This window comes from Cetorhinus maximus, chromosome 18, assembly GCF_964194155.1.
Source record: "Cetorhinus maximus chromosome 18, sCetMax3.hap1.1, whole genome shotgun sequence".
Taxonomy (NCBI): Eukaryota; Metazoa; Chordata; class Chondrichthyes; order Lamniformes; family Cetorhinidae; genus Cetorhinus; species Cetorhinus maximus.
The window spans coordinates 8,374,979-8,392,689 of NC_135896.1; the positions used below are offsets into that span (position 1 = coordinate 8,374,979).

At 41.7% G+C, this 17,711-nt stretch overlaps 1 protein-coding gene across 3 annotated transcripts in view; it reads left to right on the forward strand.

Annotated features, from left to right (window-relative positions):
* Window positions 1-17,711, forward strand: part of cep128 (centrosomal protein 128) — a 326,023-nt gene that overhangs the window by 43,453 nt on the left and 264,859 nt on the right. For all 3 annotated transcript variants that reach the window (XM_078562064.1, XM_078562065.1, XM_078562066.1), the window contains exons 9-10: window positions 8,177-8,260; window positions 16,737-16,811. In XM_078562064.1, the coding sequence (XP_078418190.1) occupies window positions 8,177-8,260; window positions 16,737-16,811 (159 nt within the window). The remainder of the gene's footprint in view (window positions 1-8,176; window positions 8,261-16,736; window positions 16,812-17,711) is intronic.

Sequence of the window (17,711 nt, forward strand, 5' to 3'; positions counted from 1 at the left end):
CCATTCAAGTATTTATCCAGTTACCTTTTGAAAGTAGCTAGTGAATCTGCTGCCACCACCCTTTCAGACAATTCCAGATCATAACCCATTGCATTTATTAAAAATAAATTCTCCCCATTTTCTCTCTGGCCCTTGCCAATTACCTTAAATCTCTATCCTCTGGTTACCGAAGTGTTGGCAACAGCTTCTCCTTACTTGCCATTAAAATCTCTGTAAAATTTTCACTTAACCTTTCCTGCCCTAAGGAGCACAATCCCAGCTTTTGTGCAAAAGATACAGCTGAAGCATTTGCAACCATCTTCAGCCAAAAGTGCTGTGGAGATGATCCATCTCGGCCTCCTCCTGAAGTCCCTAGCATCACAGATACCAGACTTCAGCCAATTCAATTCACTCTGCATGGTATCAATAAACAGCTGAAGGTACTGGATACTGCGTAGGCTATGGGCCTGGACAATTCCCGTCTGCGGTACTAAAGATTTGTCTCCAGAGCTAGCTAAGCCGTCTCGGTACAATCACAACACTGGCATCTATCTACCTGACGATGTGGAAAATTGTTTACGTTATGGGCTGGACAAATCCAATCTGACCAATTATCACCCCACCAGTCTACTCTTGATCATCAGCAAAGTGATGAAAGATGTCATCAACAGTGCTAATATGCAGCACCTTCTCAGCAATTGATGCTTAGTTTGGGCTCTGCCAGGGCCACTCAGCTCCAGACCCCCTTAGCTTTAGTCCAAATGTGGACAAAAGCGCTGAATTCCAGGGGTGAATTGAAAGTGACTGCCCGTGACATCAAGGCAGAATTTGACTGAGTGTGGCATCAAGGAGCCCTAGCAAAACTGAAGTCAATGGTAATCAGAGGAAAAATTCTTCACTGGCTAGAGTCATACCTAGCATAAAGGAAGATGGCTGTAGCTGTTGGAGGTCAATCATCTCAGTTCCAGGATATCGTTGCAGGTGTTCCTCAGGGGAGTACCCTAGGCCTTACCATCTTCAGCTGCTTCACCAATGACCTTGCCGCCTTATAAGGTCAGAAATGGGGATGTTCACTGATGATTCTGCAATGTTCTGTACCATTTGCAACTTCTCAATTATTGAATTAGCCGGTGTCTGCGTGCAATAAGACCTGGACAACATTCAGGCTTAGGCTGCTAAGTGGCTAGTAACATTTGTGCGATACATGTGCCAGGCAACAATCATCTTTATTGAAGGAGAATCTAACCATGTTTGACATTCAATGGCATTACTATTGCTGAATCCTCCACCATCAACATCCTGGGTGTTATCATTGATCAGAAACTGAACTCATATGAATACCGTGGATACAAGGACAGGTCAGAGGTTGGGTATTTTGCAGTCAGTAACTCATCTCTTGACTCCCAAAGCCTATTCACCATCTACAGGGCACAAGTCAGGAGTGTGATGGAATATTCTCCACTTGCCTGGATGAGTGCAGCTCCCACAACACTCAAAAACCTTGACACCGCCCAGGCCAAAGCAGCCCACTCGATCTGCACACCATCCACCAACTTAACATTCACTCCCTCCACGACGCGCACAGCTGCTGCAGTGTGTACCATCTACAAGATGCACTGCAGCAACCCACCAAGGCTTTTTTGAAAGCACCCTCCAAATCTACGACCTCCTCCACCTGGGAGGACAAGTGCAGCAGATGCACCGAAAGACCACCACATGCAAGTTTCCCTTCAAGTCATGCACCATACTGACTTGGAACCAAATCACCACTCCTTCACCGTTGCCGGCTTAAAATTCTGTAAGTCCTGCCCTCATCAGCAGCACTGTGGGTGTACCTACACCATATGGTCTGCAGCAGTTCAAGGCGGTGACTCTCCACCTTCTCAAGGGCAATTAGGGACGGGGACTAAAAGCTGGCCTTGCCAGCAATGCCCGCATCATGAACGAATAAAAAAAATAGTCTCGCCTTGTAACTTGGGTCCTGATCCCTACGACCATTCTAGTAAATCCCCTTTGAACCCTCTCTGAAGTCTTGACATTCTTCCTAAAGTTATAACTGGAGCTTTTAATATTTTGGTATCCAATGATGCAATTAAAATGTTAGACCAAAAGTTGTCTTTTTGGAGGTACATGGAGGTCTTTTTGAGATGTGGTAAATGATCCATATCAATACTGACATCCAAAATGGTTTTAGTTGATAGAATCATTAAATGCCATGATATATTATCAATCACTGCTGTGTTTCTCAGAGTGCCATTAATCCTATCGCTACTATCACTATTGCTGTAAATATCTTTGTTCAGGGTCTAGATGCTAAATAACTTCCTTGATGCTTTATACTTCTCCTGATGTAATCTTGTCACTGATCGTTTTGCTTGTGACCTTAACCTGAAAAATATTACAATTTAATTCCTATCTGCTAGTCTTTTCCTCTTCTACTGAAGTTGATCAATGATGGTGTTGCTATTAAAATGCTGCTAACAATTAGGTAAAACTGAGCCTGATTTAACTTGTTTAATACCATATTCTATGTTTACAGAACTGCAGAGAACTTTAGTCCTCATTGATACAAGTCTTGCCGCCTTCATCTAGTTGTGTTTTTAATTTTATTCTTCTATTGCTAGATTCATAATTAGTAAAAGTGGAAAAACTATTAGGGTATTTGTATCATAGGTTATTTGTAATTTAGAAAAACAAGGGATTTTAATGTAAAGAATACTTATGCATGTGTTGGATGAATAGATAGCAACATGATGAATTTATTTTGAAAAGTTGTCTCCAATATTTAAAGAGTGGACGTTAAACTATTTTTTAAAAACTGTGATAGCATGGCAGCTGTGATGAGGAACGTTATCTAGAAAAATTGGGAATGGTGATTTGCTTTTGTTCTCCATCTTTAACAAAAGCTGCTTGAAATTTTTGAGAGAGATTTAATTTGCTGAAAGTGTAACTCGAGACTGCCTGTGAAATGCATGGAAGTGTGAGGGGAAAATGTGAAAGATTACTCATCACCTTTGTTTTGTAACTTGGATGTACAAATTGTAAATTGGTAGATGTAAAACAAATTGTAAACTTCAGAAAGCATACTAAACTGAGATAGAAATCATCTTATCCTATTTTTTTTTACATGAGGTGAATTTTGAAAGCCAACAAGGACTCGTAACTATATTATTAAAGCAAAATACTACGGATGCTGGAAATTTGAAACAAAGATAGAAAATGCTGGGAAACTCAGGTCTAGCAGCATCTGTGGAGAGACAAACAGAGTTAACATTTTGAGTCTGTATGATCCTTCTTCAGGGCTGCTCTGAAGAAAGGTCATACAGACTTGAAAGGTTAACTCTGTTTCTCATTTCTAACTATATGTTGTGTGTTTTTATCTTCAGAACCTGTAAACATTCTGATTACTGACACTCATAAGATGCAGACAGATACAAAGACATAAATTCACTTGAAGAAACCATTCATAGAAGTCAGTAGGTTTTCGTTAACCAAAGTTATTGAGGGATGGGGAACCAAGGTAGGTGGATAGAGTTAGGAGACAGATCAATTATGATCTCGTTGATTGGAGCAGCAGGCTACAGGGGCTGAATGGCCTATTATTCTGAAGTTCCTAAATGCAGCATTTAACATCTGAAAATATCTCTGAGAGGCTCAAACCAGTTCCATCAGGCCTGACGGTTTCCCTGTTGCTACTAGAGCCTTGCCTTGCCCCTCACTTCGCCGTTGACAGATGCAAAGAAATCACCATTGAGGTAAAATCCAAGTGCCACATATTGATTTTCCCAAACTTGTGGATCTACCTCTGTAGTGCTGCAAAATCCCAGGCAGCTCAATTGCAGTTTTGGCCCCCCTCTGTAGTGCTATCAAAGCACAGATCCACCCCACCCCTCCCTCCCCTAAAGCTAAAGCTCATGGTCCTATCCACTACTACTAAAAACTAGTATTTAGTATCTAACTCAAACCAGTATATCTTGCACACCTCATCTTTAAAGGTTTTAAGAGATATAATCTTTTACTTGGTTAAATGAATGCGAAGTAAAAAGTAGGGAAATCTTGCTACAACAGTCCAGGGCATTGGTGAGACCACACTTAGAATCCCGTGTACAGTTTTGGTCTCCTTAAAGAGGGATATACCTTAGGATCCTTGACCAGACTCCCAAGTTGGGGGTCCCCTAAGCTGAATGGTCCCTAGCTGAATAATATTTTGTTTAAAGTGGCTGAAGTTTGAGATTCAAAACACTTGCTGAAAGAATAAAGCTGCAAGATTCTAGGGGTTTTGAACAAACAAAAATAAACTTTACTATACAAGGTCAGAAAGATAAAACTTTTTAAAAATTTGTTCATGGGATGTGAGTGTCACTGGCTAGGCCAGCATTTGTTGCCCATCTCTAATTGCCCTTGAGCAGGTGGTGGTGAGCTGCCACAGTATCTGTCTTATACTCTAACAACATTCAGGGTTAATATGAGGTACATGTGAATTAACAGGCAAACTGTGGTTGAATGCACCACAATAAAAGGCAAATACGATATGACAAAACCCATGGATTTCTCAACCAGACGTCAGAAGTACAGCGAGTTAACCAATCTCACTGAAACTCTGTCTTTCACATGAGGGATTCCAGTCTTCACCTTTGAAGACCTAACTTTGGAATTCTCTCCAAAAGTTGCTCCAACTCAGACGGCGGCAACGGCTGCCCACCTTGCAGGGTTTTAATCTCGACTCCCAAGATTCCGTCCCCCTGGATTCCTGAGTTTGCACCCAACTCGCAAGCACAACTTCAGAACTTCAGCCACGCTGAACAGAGCACTGCTGCTCCATGGGGGTACCTTTGCCCAATGACCCACAGCACAGAGTCATCAATTTTCAGCCGCCTTCTTCACTTAAAGCCTGCTCCCCTCAGCCCTTTTCCTGTATGGAGCCTGTTTCTCTGCTTCCCTCTTTTTAACTAAATTGGGACCGTTTCCAGTCCCAGTCCCCTCTCTGGGACACTCTTTTGGGACCTCTCTCTGTGTCCTCTCCCTTTTGAGACCTCTCCCTGCCCCCTGCCTGGGGCTGCTCTTCTCAGTGGTGCTCTGCTCCTTGTCACCTGACCAGGGTCTTCATGCCTTTTTTTTCCCTCCCTCTGTGCGTGCAGGCACGCTAAGCCTGTCCTGGGCCCAAAGGATGTACACCGCAGAACTGCTCATGTACAGCCCACTACGGGTTTGTGCATGCGCCGAAGTTCCAAGGTCTGTCGGGAATTGAAGTTCCTGACCTCCGCTGTCAACTCTGAGCGAAGTATAGTTTTCATAACAACCTGCGTTGAAAGCAGTACAGAAAAAGTTCACTGAGCTGATTCTTGGGATGATGGGGTTGTCCTATGAGGAAAGGTTGAGCAAGTTGGGCCTATACTCATTGGAGTTTAGGAGAATGGGAGGAGTTCTTATTGAAACATAAAATTCTGAGGGGGCTTGACAGGGTAGTTGCTGAGAGGATATTTCCCCTCATGGGGGAGCCTAGAACTAGGGGACACATTTCAAAAATAAGAGATCTACCATTTAAGCCTGAATTGAGGAGAAATTTCTTTTCTGAGGGCCATTATTCTTTGCTCTAAGGAAGAGAATTACATTGGAGGCTAGGTTATTGAATATCTTCAAGACTGAGTTAGCCAGATTTTTGATCTACAAGAGAGTGGAGGGTTAAGGGAAGGCAGGCAGGAAAGTGGGATTAAAGCCACAATCAGATCAGGCATGATCTTGTTGAATGACGGAGTAGGTTGTGGGGCCAAATGGCTGCCTGCTCCTATTTCTTAAGTGATTTATACCTATTAAGATCATATGTATAAATTTAACAGAATTGTTGAATTCACTCCCAAATAACCAGTTAAATCTAAGGATAGCACTTAATAAAAATGGAATTTGTTTTTTCAGTCCCTGTAAATCCATACCTTAGATGCTGGTTATGTTACTGGATTAGTAATCCAGAAGCCTGGGCTAATGATTAAGAAACATGAGTGCACATCCTACCAAGGTAGCTGGGGAATTTAAATTCAATCCAATAAAACTTGGAATTGAAAATGTCTAATAAGAATAAAACCAGATGGCTGACCTGGCATTGACCTAGGCACCAAACACAATGAAGGCTCACCCAATCAGTCAACCCTGCAAAGTCATCCTCATTAATGTCCTCAAGGACATAGCTACCATACTAGGCTAGTGGCAGGTGATGAGAGAACCAACGTTGTGGGGGGGGAAAACCCACTTGACTTCGTCCTTACCAACTGACTTATTGCGGATACATCTATTCATGCGTTAGGAGTGACCACTGCACAGTTCTTGTGGAGACAAAACCTCGTCTTCATAATGAGAACACCCTCCATCATGTTGTGTGGCACTACCACCAAGATAAATTGGATAGATTGAGAACAGATGTGCAGTTCAAAACTGGGCATCCATGAGATGTTATGTGCCATCATCAGTAGCAGAAATATATTAAACAACTATTTGTAACTCATGGCCGAGCAGATTCCTCAACCTATCATTGCCATCAAGCCAGGGAATCTATCTTGGTTCAATGAGGAGTGTAGGAAAGCATGCCAGGAGCAAGACTGAGCATACCTAAAAATGAGGTCAAATCTGGTGAAGCTGCAACACAGGACTACATGTGTGCTAAACAGTGTAAGCATGATGCTGTCGGCAAAGCATAAACATAGACAAAGTGATGCGATTACACAACCAACAGATGAGATCAAAGCTCTGCAGTTATGGCACATCCAGTCTTGAATGGTGGTGGACAATTAAAGAACTAAGCAGAGGAGGCGGCTTTTCAAATATCCCCATCCTTAATGTTGCCGGAACCCAGCATGTGAGTGCAAAAGACCAGGCTGAAGTGTTTGCAACCATCTTCAGCTAGAGGTGCGGAGTGGATGATCCTTCTCTGCCTTCTCCTGAGTTTCCACCATCATAGCTGTGAGACTTCAACCAATTTGATTCACTCCTAGTGATATCGAGAAATGACTGAAGGCACTGGATACAGCAAAGGCTATGAGCATCATAACATTCCACGTACAGAACCTGAAGACATGCTCCAGAACTAGCCGCACCTCTAACCAAGCTGTTCCAGGACAGCTTTGACACTGACATCTACCTGACAATGTGGAAAATTGCCCGGATGTGTCCTGCCCACAAAAAAGAGGACAAATTCAATCCAGCCAGTTACTGTCCCTTCAGTCATTGCCCACATGCAGTAGAACCTATACAACATTCAGACTTGGGCTGATAAGTGGTGCAGAAGTTACTTGCCATTTGAATGCTAGGCAAAGACCATCTCCTACAAGAGAAATTCATACCCAACCCCCTTTGACATTTAATGGGATTACAATCGCAGAATTCCCCCCGTCAATATCCTGAAGAGTTACCATTGATCAGAACTGGACCAATGACATGAATATTGTGGCTACAAGAGCAGGCCTGACTCGCCTTCTGATTCCAAAGCCATTCCTCCATCCACAACGTGCATGTCAGGAGTGTGATATAATTTCTCCACTTGCCTGAGAGTGCAGCTCCAACAACATTCAAGAAGCCCAACATCATCCAGGGCAAAGAAACCGGCCCCTTTAAACATTCGTCTCCTTCACCACCGGTGCACTGTGGCTGCCACCTACCAGATGCACCGCAGCAAATCACCAAGGCTTCTTCATCAGCACCTCCCAAACCTGCAATTTCTACCATTTAGAAGAACAAGGGTAGCAGACACAGAGGAACACCAAACTCCAAGTCCCCCTTCAAGTTATACACCATTCTATCTTGGTTATATTGCCGTTCCTTCACTGTTGCTGGGTCAAAATCCTGGGACTCCCTCCCTAATAACTCTGTGAGCTTACCTTCACCAGGTGGGCGGCAGGGTTCACGAAGGCAGCTCCCCACCACTTTCTCGAAGGCACTTAGGGATGCTAGCCTTGGTATCGATGCCAAATCCCACGAATGAATAAAAAAAATCCCTGTCATTATAAAATAATGTGACCTCCATCTCGGCTTATGGAAACCTGTAGGAGATCTGTTAATATTTGTGTGTTGTTTCCACATAACTGTCAGAATATTTGGAAAAGAAGGTATCCTACCCTCTTCCAAACTTTTGTTTCCTTTTGAGATTCAAATTCTATTTGAACTTTTCCACTTGCAATAATTGAAATATAATTTTGCTTTGTTTTAAAAGGAGTTGAAGAAGCGCGATGGTAAAATTAATGAAGTGGAAGAGATGAAGAGTAAACTTTCAAGATCTGAAGATGAGAAGTCCCTGGTAAGTTAATATTTTGATTGATTATGTCTTCTTGACCATGAAACAGTCCCCGTTTGAATTATTATTATTGAACTGCAAATAAGATTATCTGAGGAACAGGTTGTACGTTACATGCATAGAACTGCACAGAATTTTACAGCACAAAAACAGGCCTTTTGTCAAACAAGTCTATGCCAGTTTTTATGGTCCGTATAAGCCTCCTTCCACTCTACTTCTGGCCTGTCAACATATCCTTCTATTTCTTTTTCCTTCAAGTACTTCTCTAGCTTCCCCTTAAATACATTTATGCTATTTGCCTCAAGCGCTGTATATGATAGAGTTCCACATTCTCACCATCAAGTATTTGAACATAATGAAAATGATGAAATGTTCTGTATGGATCACTAGGTATCCACTGTAAGGAGAGGAAAAAAGAACAAGGGGATGAAGATGGTTGACTCAGTGCACGTGCCTCTGTCAGAAGGTTGTGGGTTCAAGCCACTCTACAGATAATCTAACTTAATCCTTCAGTACGGTATGGTGTGTTCTATTCCAGAAAGCCAATTGGTGAAGGATAGAACTGGAGCCAACCTTTGCACATTTTTATATTTATTTACAGAGTCTCACGTTGCAAACATACATCTCCTAACCGAGCAACCACAGTTTTAGTTTGTGTCTATTTATAAGAGTGCTCAAGTGAATGCCCAGTTAAAACCCACCACCTGCACACAAGTAAACACGATCAATATTCAGTTAACATGGTGGGAACGCTGCACTGTTGGAGGCACAATCTTTTGGATCTTTTTTCAAAGGTTATGGGGAGAAGGCGGGAGAATGGGGTTGAGAAACTTATCAGCCATGATTGAATGGCAGAGCAGACTCGATGGGCCGAATGGCCTAATTTCTGCTCCTATGTCTTATGGATCAGATGATAAACCGGGGCCCCATATTGGAAGAGAAAAGGAGTTCTGCAGTAGCATCAAAGAAAACCAGTTGACTGGCTAGTCATTTTATTTGCTGTTTCTGGGACTTGGCAGTGTACAAATTGGCTGCTGTCTTTGCAAACATATATTGTTTTGTATCTTCACACACACATATCCCTTTGGGAAATAGTGGGGAAGTATTAGAAGGATTATTAGCCCATTGAACTGCATCATGAATGCTCCTTCCATGGCCGACAAGTTCTGCAGTGGGACTTGAACCTGGAGCTTCTGGCTCAGAAGCAAGAGTGCTACCTACTGACTCTCAAGACCTCCAAAAACATAAATAACTGCGTGCCAAAAGCAGTTAGGTGAAGTGATGGCTACTGATTTGCTAGGTTTCCTTTGAAAGAGAATTTATCAAGTTTCTGAAAGAAGAGTACATGTTATAGAGGATAAATTATTAGCTGGGACTATACATTGTCTCCTTGAGTGTAACTTTGTTTGCCATGGGGGTGGGGTGGGGTAGGTTAGGGTAGGGAGTTGCAGACATTTTCTGAATTTCTTATGCAGGGATTTTGTTATTCCTCCGTTGGAGATTGCATAGTTAGGGCTGTTCAGTGGTTTATGTAGTTGTACTCCAACTAGATGGGAGGAGCCTGATGGTCTTTTCACACCTTTTTTCTGTGTTCTTGTTTTAAGTTCTATACAGTAAACTCCAATCGTCTGTGCTCCTTTTTTAAAGATCACTCCACAAAATGGATATAGTTTTATAAATGGGGGAGGCGAAACTGATGTGAAGTTCTTAACAACAACCATCGAGGGAGCTGGGTTTACACTGGAGTTAGGTGACCAGGAGGGTTACATAAAATCGAGCATCATACTAAGGAAAGGCCATGTATCAGTTCCATTCCTTCTACAGACAATACAGAAACACACCAGCACCAACAATGCATGTACGCAGTGCTTTTCACAAAGTATTAAGTCCCAACGCACTTCCCAGGAGCACTTATCAACAAAAGTTGACCATTCAGTCACATTTTTGAATGGGTTTCTCAATTACACTTCATCTGTTTTTTCTAGAATTTTGTTGCATTTATTTCACACCATGTATATTCGCTGTTTTCTAAGCCCCGGTCGCGGGAAACCTTTTCATTTTGTACCTGTTTCCTTTGCTCAATACTCAGTCCAAGTCAAATAACCTTACATCTATATCTATTAGCTTTTTTAATTCTCCAGTATTAGCTAGGTTGGCTCGGAGTTAGTTGTTGGGATATAGGTGACAATAACAAGGCAGTATTTATTACCCATCCCCAGGTGCCTGAGGCTACTGAGAGTGGGATCACATCGTGGGAACTGGAATGAGATTTAGGCCAGACCAAGTAGGCGTGCCAAGTTTCCTTCCCAAGTGATGTCACCAAGACTGCTGTGTCTTTCCCATGATCTGGAAACATTCATGCTTGATTTCCAGCAAAAAAAGATTTATTCAATTAGTTTTGATGGCCTACCATAATAGATTTAAATTCATGACTTCTGAGTTGCCATTCTAGGACCCTTGCTGCTGTTCCTCCACTTGCTGAAACCCTAATCATTGCCTTTGTTGTATTGAGGATTCATTTCTCTACTAAAAAACACAGAAACACAGTCCATATACGGTCTCAAAACACCAACTCTGTTTCTCTCTCCACAGATACTGTCAGACCTGCTGAGTTTTCACCATTAGTGATAGTAGATTTTTATTTTATTAATTAAATTTTAATTCCCCAGCTACTATAATGGGATTTGAATTCACCTCATCATTAGTCCAGGCCTATTATCCCAGTAACATAAGCGTTGTGCTACCATACACAAGTTACTGAAGGATGAAGGAGGTAAGACTAATAAGGAAGGCAGTAGAGAAATAACAGCAAAATACTGCGGATGCTAGAAAAACTCAGCAGGTCTGACAGCATATTTACTAAAGTAAGTACTCATCAGCAGACAAAATAAAGTTATTAAGAAATTTTTTACCAACATTAATGGACAGCTGTGACCAACAAATGGCCAGTCTCCAATCAATATATAGTTTTTAAGCTTTCAGAGGGATAATGAAAATTACAGATTTAAAATAAAAACATTCAAGTGATTATTTGTGAATTATTTATATCCCTTTAATTAAATATTGTAATTTGTGGAGGTGGTGAGTAGGATTCTTCACTTTTTAAATTGTATACTAGATGTTTTCAATTGTTGTATCTCACTTTGGATATTTTGAGGGTCAGAAGTCCCACGAGTGGCCAGATGGTCTTTATCAAAGCTTTTAAAAAGCTTCATGAATAATGTGGCATCTTTGGTTTGTGGGGACTTTTGATATCTTTGCACTGAAAAAATAATGCTAAAACAATATGTGCTACATTTAATGTTTCAGCAATTCACCTAAAGGGGAAGGAAAGGTTAGGGAATGTTCAAATAGGCAATAGAGTGATCGAGCAGATTAACAGCTTTCGGAGAGCTGTGGCAGATGGAGCACCAAAGGCTTGGTAATTAGGAGCTTGAAAGTGCCCTGACAGGGGAGAGTAAATTTTCCCAGGACAGATGCAGAAGGAAGTGAGATTGGAAGGGGCTGTGAGGACATGAGTGGTGAGGGGTAGAAGGAAACGATAACCTTGTTGTGATTAAGGTACTGGGAGTCAAGAGATCATGGAGATGGCAAGGGCTATGGTGAGACTGTGAATTTAGGTAAAAAGATTAACATGGAGGTGAGAGATTTAAGGGAGAACCAGAGTGCGGTAAGATCAATTTAAAGAGAGTCTCAGGGTGGGGCTTGGGGGATGGTGGAAAACGAGGATTTTAAAGGAGAGCTAAGAGTGTGACATTACATAGGAACATAGGACATTGGAGCAAGAGTAGGCCATTCGGCCCTTTGAGCCTGCCCTGTCATTCGATAAGATCATGGCTGACCTGGTTGTGGTCTCAACTCTACTTTCCTGTCTTCACCCCCCCCCCCCCCCAAATATCCCTTGACCCCCTTGTCTATAAAAAAAAATCTAACTCAGCCTTGAATAAATTCAATGACCCAGCCTCCACTGCTTTCTGGGAAAGAGAATTCCACATGCTAATGACCTTCAGATAGAACGAGATTCTCCTCACCTCTGTCTTATTCTTAAATTATGTCCCCTAGTTCTAGTGTCCCCACAAGAGAGAACAACCTCCTGGTATCCACCCTATCAATTCTAGCAGGGTGAATAAAACAGATGAAAAAGGAGCAAAGAGAATTTTAAAATGAAAATTAGGCAGATCCATTTTTGGAATTTAGTTAATTAGTTTAATTCATTTTTTAACCAGTGATTTGGGAGTTTCATTTGCTAATAAGAACAGAGAAAGCTTTGAGATACTGATTTTAGAGAAGATGCTAGATGTCTTTGATATGTCCTCTCCTCAACTCCCTTAGGCTTAAAGTGACCATTGCCTTCAAGTGGAAGGTAATTAAGTGCTTTGTGACATTTTCCCTCTAGTTTTTAGACAGGGCAAAAATAAGTCCATGGAATGTTACCTTTTGGTGGAACTTGTGGGGGATTCTTGCCACTGAAGTATAAAAACCCATGGCTGCGTGTAATCTTTTTGACACTAAAACAGAAAATGCTGGAGAAACTCAGCAGGTCTAACAGCATCTATGGAGGGAAAGACAGAGTTGTTAGACCTGCTGAATATTTCCAGCATTTTCTGCTTTGGTTTCAGATTTCCAGCATCCGCAGTATTTTGCTTTTATCTTTTTGACACTGTTGGTCACCCTGGGCTGACACTACAAAGGGATGCTGAATGTCTAACACTCTTAAACTTGGCAGCCTCTCATTGAAAATTTATGACACTGGAACTTCCCCTACAGTCAATTACGCTTTAATTGATGCTTGATTTATTAAACTGTGCTAAAAATGTTAAATAGGCTTGTGGGATTTAGAAGGAGTGAACTTTTCAAACTCAGATGAATAAGCAGTCCCTGTGAGCTGAAATAAGGATTGGTGACAAATAGCACACTCCAGAGTTGCTTTCTTAGTGCATTGTAAAATCAAAGGCCATATTGGAAATATCACCCATGTAATACATTGAGAGACGGGGGCAGAACACCATACATCCCCTCGAGTCTGCCATTTAATAACATCATGACCTTCCCCTGACCTCAACGCCACTTCCCCTAGAGTCCAAAAATCTTTTGATCTCAGTCTTGGATACACTCAATAGCTGAGCATCCACAACTCTCTCTAGGGCAGAAAATTCCAAACATTCAAAACCCTCAGTGAAGATAAGAGCATAAGAAATATAGGAGTGACTTCTTTTTTACATATTAAACAATGACAAATTGTCCAAAACTCAAATTGCTGTGAGTTTGGGATTAAAGTGAAAACTTTTGAGACCACTCCATAAGTTTTGTAATGGATGCAACATAAATGCATTCATTGTGAGGTGTCAGCTGTGGCTCAGTTCATAGCACCCTTGCCTTTGAATCAGAGGGTTGTGGGTTCATGTCCCACTCCCGGAAAACCAAGAACTGTGATTGTACTCAAAGAGTTGCAATCCATGACTGTTGATAACTTGAAAGAGTATAAATGCATTGTCATTTACTTGTGAGTCACCAATGATTCATCCAATAATTCTACAATTGTAATGTAATGCTGTTTCTAAAGAACACATCGTACACTTTGTTGCAATCATTGGTATAATTACTGTACTTAGGCACATGTATGCATCATTTTATATATAGATTGTGAAGAATGGATTCTTTGCAAATACGGACAATTAGCTTACAATTGCAGAATTATTGTGGGAACTGTGGTACATTGGCATTATGCTTAGGTAAATAAGTTGTTTTCTGTGCTAATGGAGCTTTCAAGTTATGAAGCTTCCTCAATTTGTAAATGTATGTAGAATATTAAAGCAATGACACTGCGCTGTTGCTTTTCTTTCACAAGTGGGCAAATCGCAATAATGTAAAATCACTGGAGGGATTATCTTTATTTTATGGCAATTGTTTCGACTGAATTTAAAATAATTGCCAAATAGAACTCAATGCCCCATAATTTGCTGGAGGAGTGAATCTAATGACGTTGGCTGTTACTTAGACCTGTGCTTGCACATTTAGATTTTTAAAATGTTTTGTGTGGTGATTTGTTGAAAGTGTGAGTTGGTAACTTCTCGGAGAGGGAAATCGGCCACCTAGCAACTGAGTGAAATGGGGCAAACAACTATGTATCTCTTTAACCAATCAGGTTAAACGATTATGAATTAACAGCGTGATTACAAAGAAGGAAGTGTAAAATAAAATCAGTGAATTGAATGCCAAACCAGATACAGGAAGAGAAATGAAGAGGCAATGAGAGTTTGCAAAAAAAGATAGACAGGGAAGGAAATTTTAAAAACATTGGGCTACATTTTTTTGTGTCCCCGCCAGGCATGTTTTTGGCAAGGGCCCACCCCCCTCCAAGCTCACACCCTTAATATGGGATGGGTGGCCGGGTGGGCACCAAAATCGGCAGCCTGTCTGCCATATTTAAATGTTACCAAGCCAGCTGATTCTGATAATACACTGCCCACGCCACAAAACGTTTGGCATGGGCAGTCGGGTGGGAGTGGACAGCCTGTTTCTTAAAATAAATTCTTCAAAGGGTGGGCAGGAAGTGGGGAGTTCTACCTTTCCGGATCCCCCGTTTTCTTCCTACCTGCCTGCAGCCTTAAACCCACCAACCCTCCACCCCCTTTCTAACCTGCCCAAACCCCCTCCAACCATGGCCCCAGACTTGCCTGTTTCCAGGGATGCATTGCTCCTTCTTGTTTCCCGTTGCAGTCCCAGCGCCACCCACTAATGTGCATTTGGCGCTGCTGGAAATGATGGAGCTGCCGGCCAATTGGATTGACCAGCAGCTCCTGAGGCCGGGACTTGATGCCCGGTGAGGGGTGGAAGTCCCACCCAGCGCTTGTTTAGCCTGTCAGCAGCACTGCTGGGTTGGGCTCCATGCCAACCTTGCTTCCGGGGTGTTGGGGGGGGCGGGCGGTGGAATATATTCAGCCCATTTTCTTTTATAATTTTAAAATCTCTCTAGCAATTAAAACCTGAAAGAATGAGACTTCACATTTACAATAGTTAATTTATAGTGCCAGAAAGGTTGACTGGCAGTAACTAACACTTATTATCTTGTTAAAAGTATTTGGGCTGAAATGGATGACCACTTTCTCCGTGAATTTAGTTTGTATCTACTCTAATACAGCAACTTCACACCTTTCAAACTTCTTAATGGTGAGCTAGTTGGTGAAATGCTGTATTTTTGAAGCTCACAGTGGAGTGGTATAATTCAGGCAGCAACTTTTGGACGTTCTTAACCTCGCATTTGGCTTTGCTGTAGAATTTGCATATAAATAATGGCGAGTGCCATTAGCCTTAAATTATGACCCAAAGTATTAATCACTAAGTGAGCATTGACTGGAGTGGAATTCATCTCATTGGGAAATCCAGAAATCATGCTCAATAAAAATTCTACAAAGAACCAACTTTTAAAAAAAGACTATTTTATTGTGAATTTGCTGAGATTGAGAGGTATGCTTTATGTTGGGGAATGGAACATTTCAAGCATTTGATCATTGCCTGCTCCCAGGCCAGGCAAGCTCCCTCAACTCTTTCTCAACATTGCTTCTTAACCCTCACCCCTTGAAAATGCCCAGCTACACCGCTGACGCTTATCTACTTTGTACACCAGTGCTCTATCTGTGTGAGATTGCCATTAATGGCAGTTGGGTGTAGTTTGTCATGTGGATGTATATACATTAGCAACTGGGTTGAAAGCTGCCCAAACTCAATTCGTATAGACCCCTTGTAGCCGGTAGACAGGGGAGACTCTTGTCTCAATCGGTCTAAGCTTGATTCAAACTCATGCCGGCAGGAAAAGGTTTGTGTCCAGATGGCTCACATGCTTTAGTGATTATTTCCTCATTAAATTTATTGTTGGAAGTGCAGAAGCACATCACTGATTTCCATCATGGGATACTAGTCAATTAATTGGGTGACTCTAAATACCCTCTGAAGTGGTTTAAGCTGAACCACTTAGCATCTTTAATGTTGTGAAATGTTCCAAGGCACTATGAAGAAAGAAAGCAGGCCTCACCATCTTAGGGGCATTTAGGGATGGGTAATAAATGCCAATCTTGATTATACCCTATGAGCAGATTTTAAAAAACTCACTAGCTCTTTTACTGTCAGGATTTGGATATTCTCTCTTGTTTCTGCCAGTGTTCTCCAGACGACAATTTTGAAGCACTAAAAATTCATCAAAATCGTTTTTATTTCAAAAGAAAGGAAGTGATCACTGGTGTGGCACCTGAAAGCATTAGCATTGTAGTCTGACCTCAACAGTTTGAAGAGCCACAATTACCTGGATTTTTCCTGTCAAGAGTAGTGGCCCACAGGGGGGACCGGTCAAGTTAGTAGGAAAGATCAGCAGCGCTCCGAACCACAGGATACATGTGAGCAACTTCCCAGGAGGTTTATGGTATATTAACAACATCTAATTGCCTTGTATACTCATCCAATTTTTTTTGTATTTTATGTTAAGATTGAACAAGAGCTTGGCCGCACACGCCGAAGGTTGGATCAGTCAGAAGGAAGTCGGGAAACACTGGCCAGTCAGGTAGACAGAAGAAATTGCCTAATGCTCAGGGGTTCCTATTAAGCGGTGACTGAGAAGAAAATCTTTTGTTGTTCTGTTTTATCCTTGGGTAATCTATGTGGTCATAATGGTCCTCGACCTGTTCCATAAAACTTCTTCCTATACTGTGGCTAGCATCTTAAAAAATTGGTGTGCTATCGTGAGGCTGCTAGTCGTCTTTAAGCAGCAGCATAAAATAGTTCGATCATAAGCTGGACCTCCATGTTTAAACAAGGAACATAAACTGTTTCAGCTGCAAACTACCAGTTAAGATGCTGCCCCCAAACATTGCGTGTAGTGAATCCCAAATGCTGATGGTTATAGGTTTAAACCCCACTGCAGAATTTGAACATGTCATTTAGGCTGACAACTAGGAAATGCTACCCTGTTGAGTGGGATTTATTTTGGATGAGACATTAAACTGAGGCCCTGTCTGCCTGTTCAGCTGGTCCTAAGAGATGCCTTGGCACCATTCAAAAAGGTTTGGTGCCTTAGCCAACATTTAGCCCTCAACTAACATCATCAAAGTAGATGAACTGGCCATTCATTCTCTTGCTGTTTGCAGGATATTGTTGTGCACCAATTAGTTGCCATGAGACACATTGCTGGTGGAAGTGCTGCATCATTACCTCCATGATGCCCATCACAGTACTCCAAGTTACTAGGTTAATTGAATTCAGTTTCACAACCATGTTAGGATTTGAACTCATGGCCTTTGCCTTGTTTGTCTGGGTTTATAACGACTACAGTGATGTTCTTCAGGTTTACTCTGACCCCATGAAAAATGGAGGTCAGTGTTGTGAGGTGTCTGTCTTTGTTACAGTTGTTGTCAGCTACATCCTGTTGTTCATGGATTAATCCATCTTTTATCTTAAACTCTGA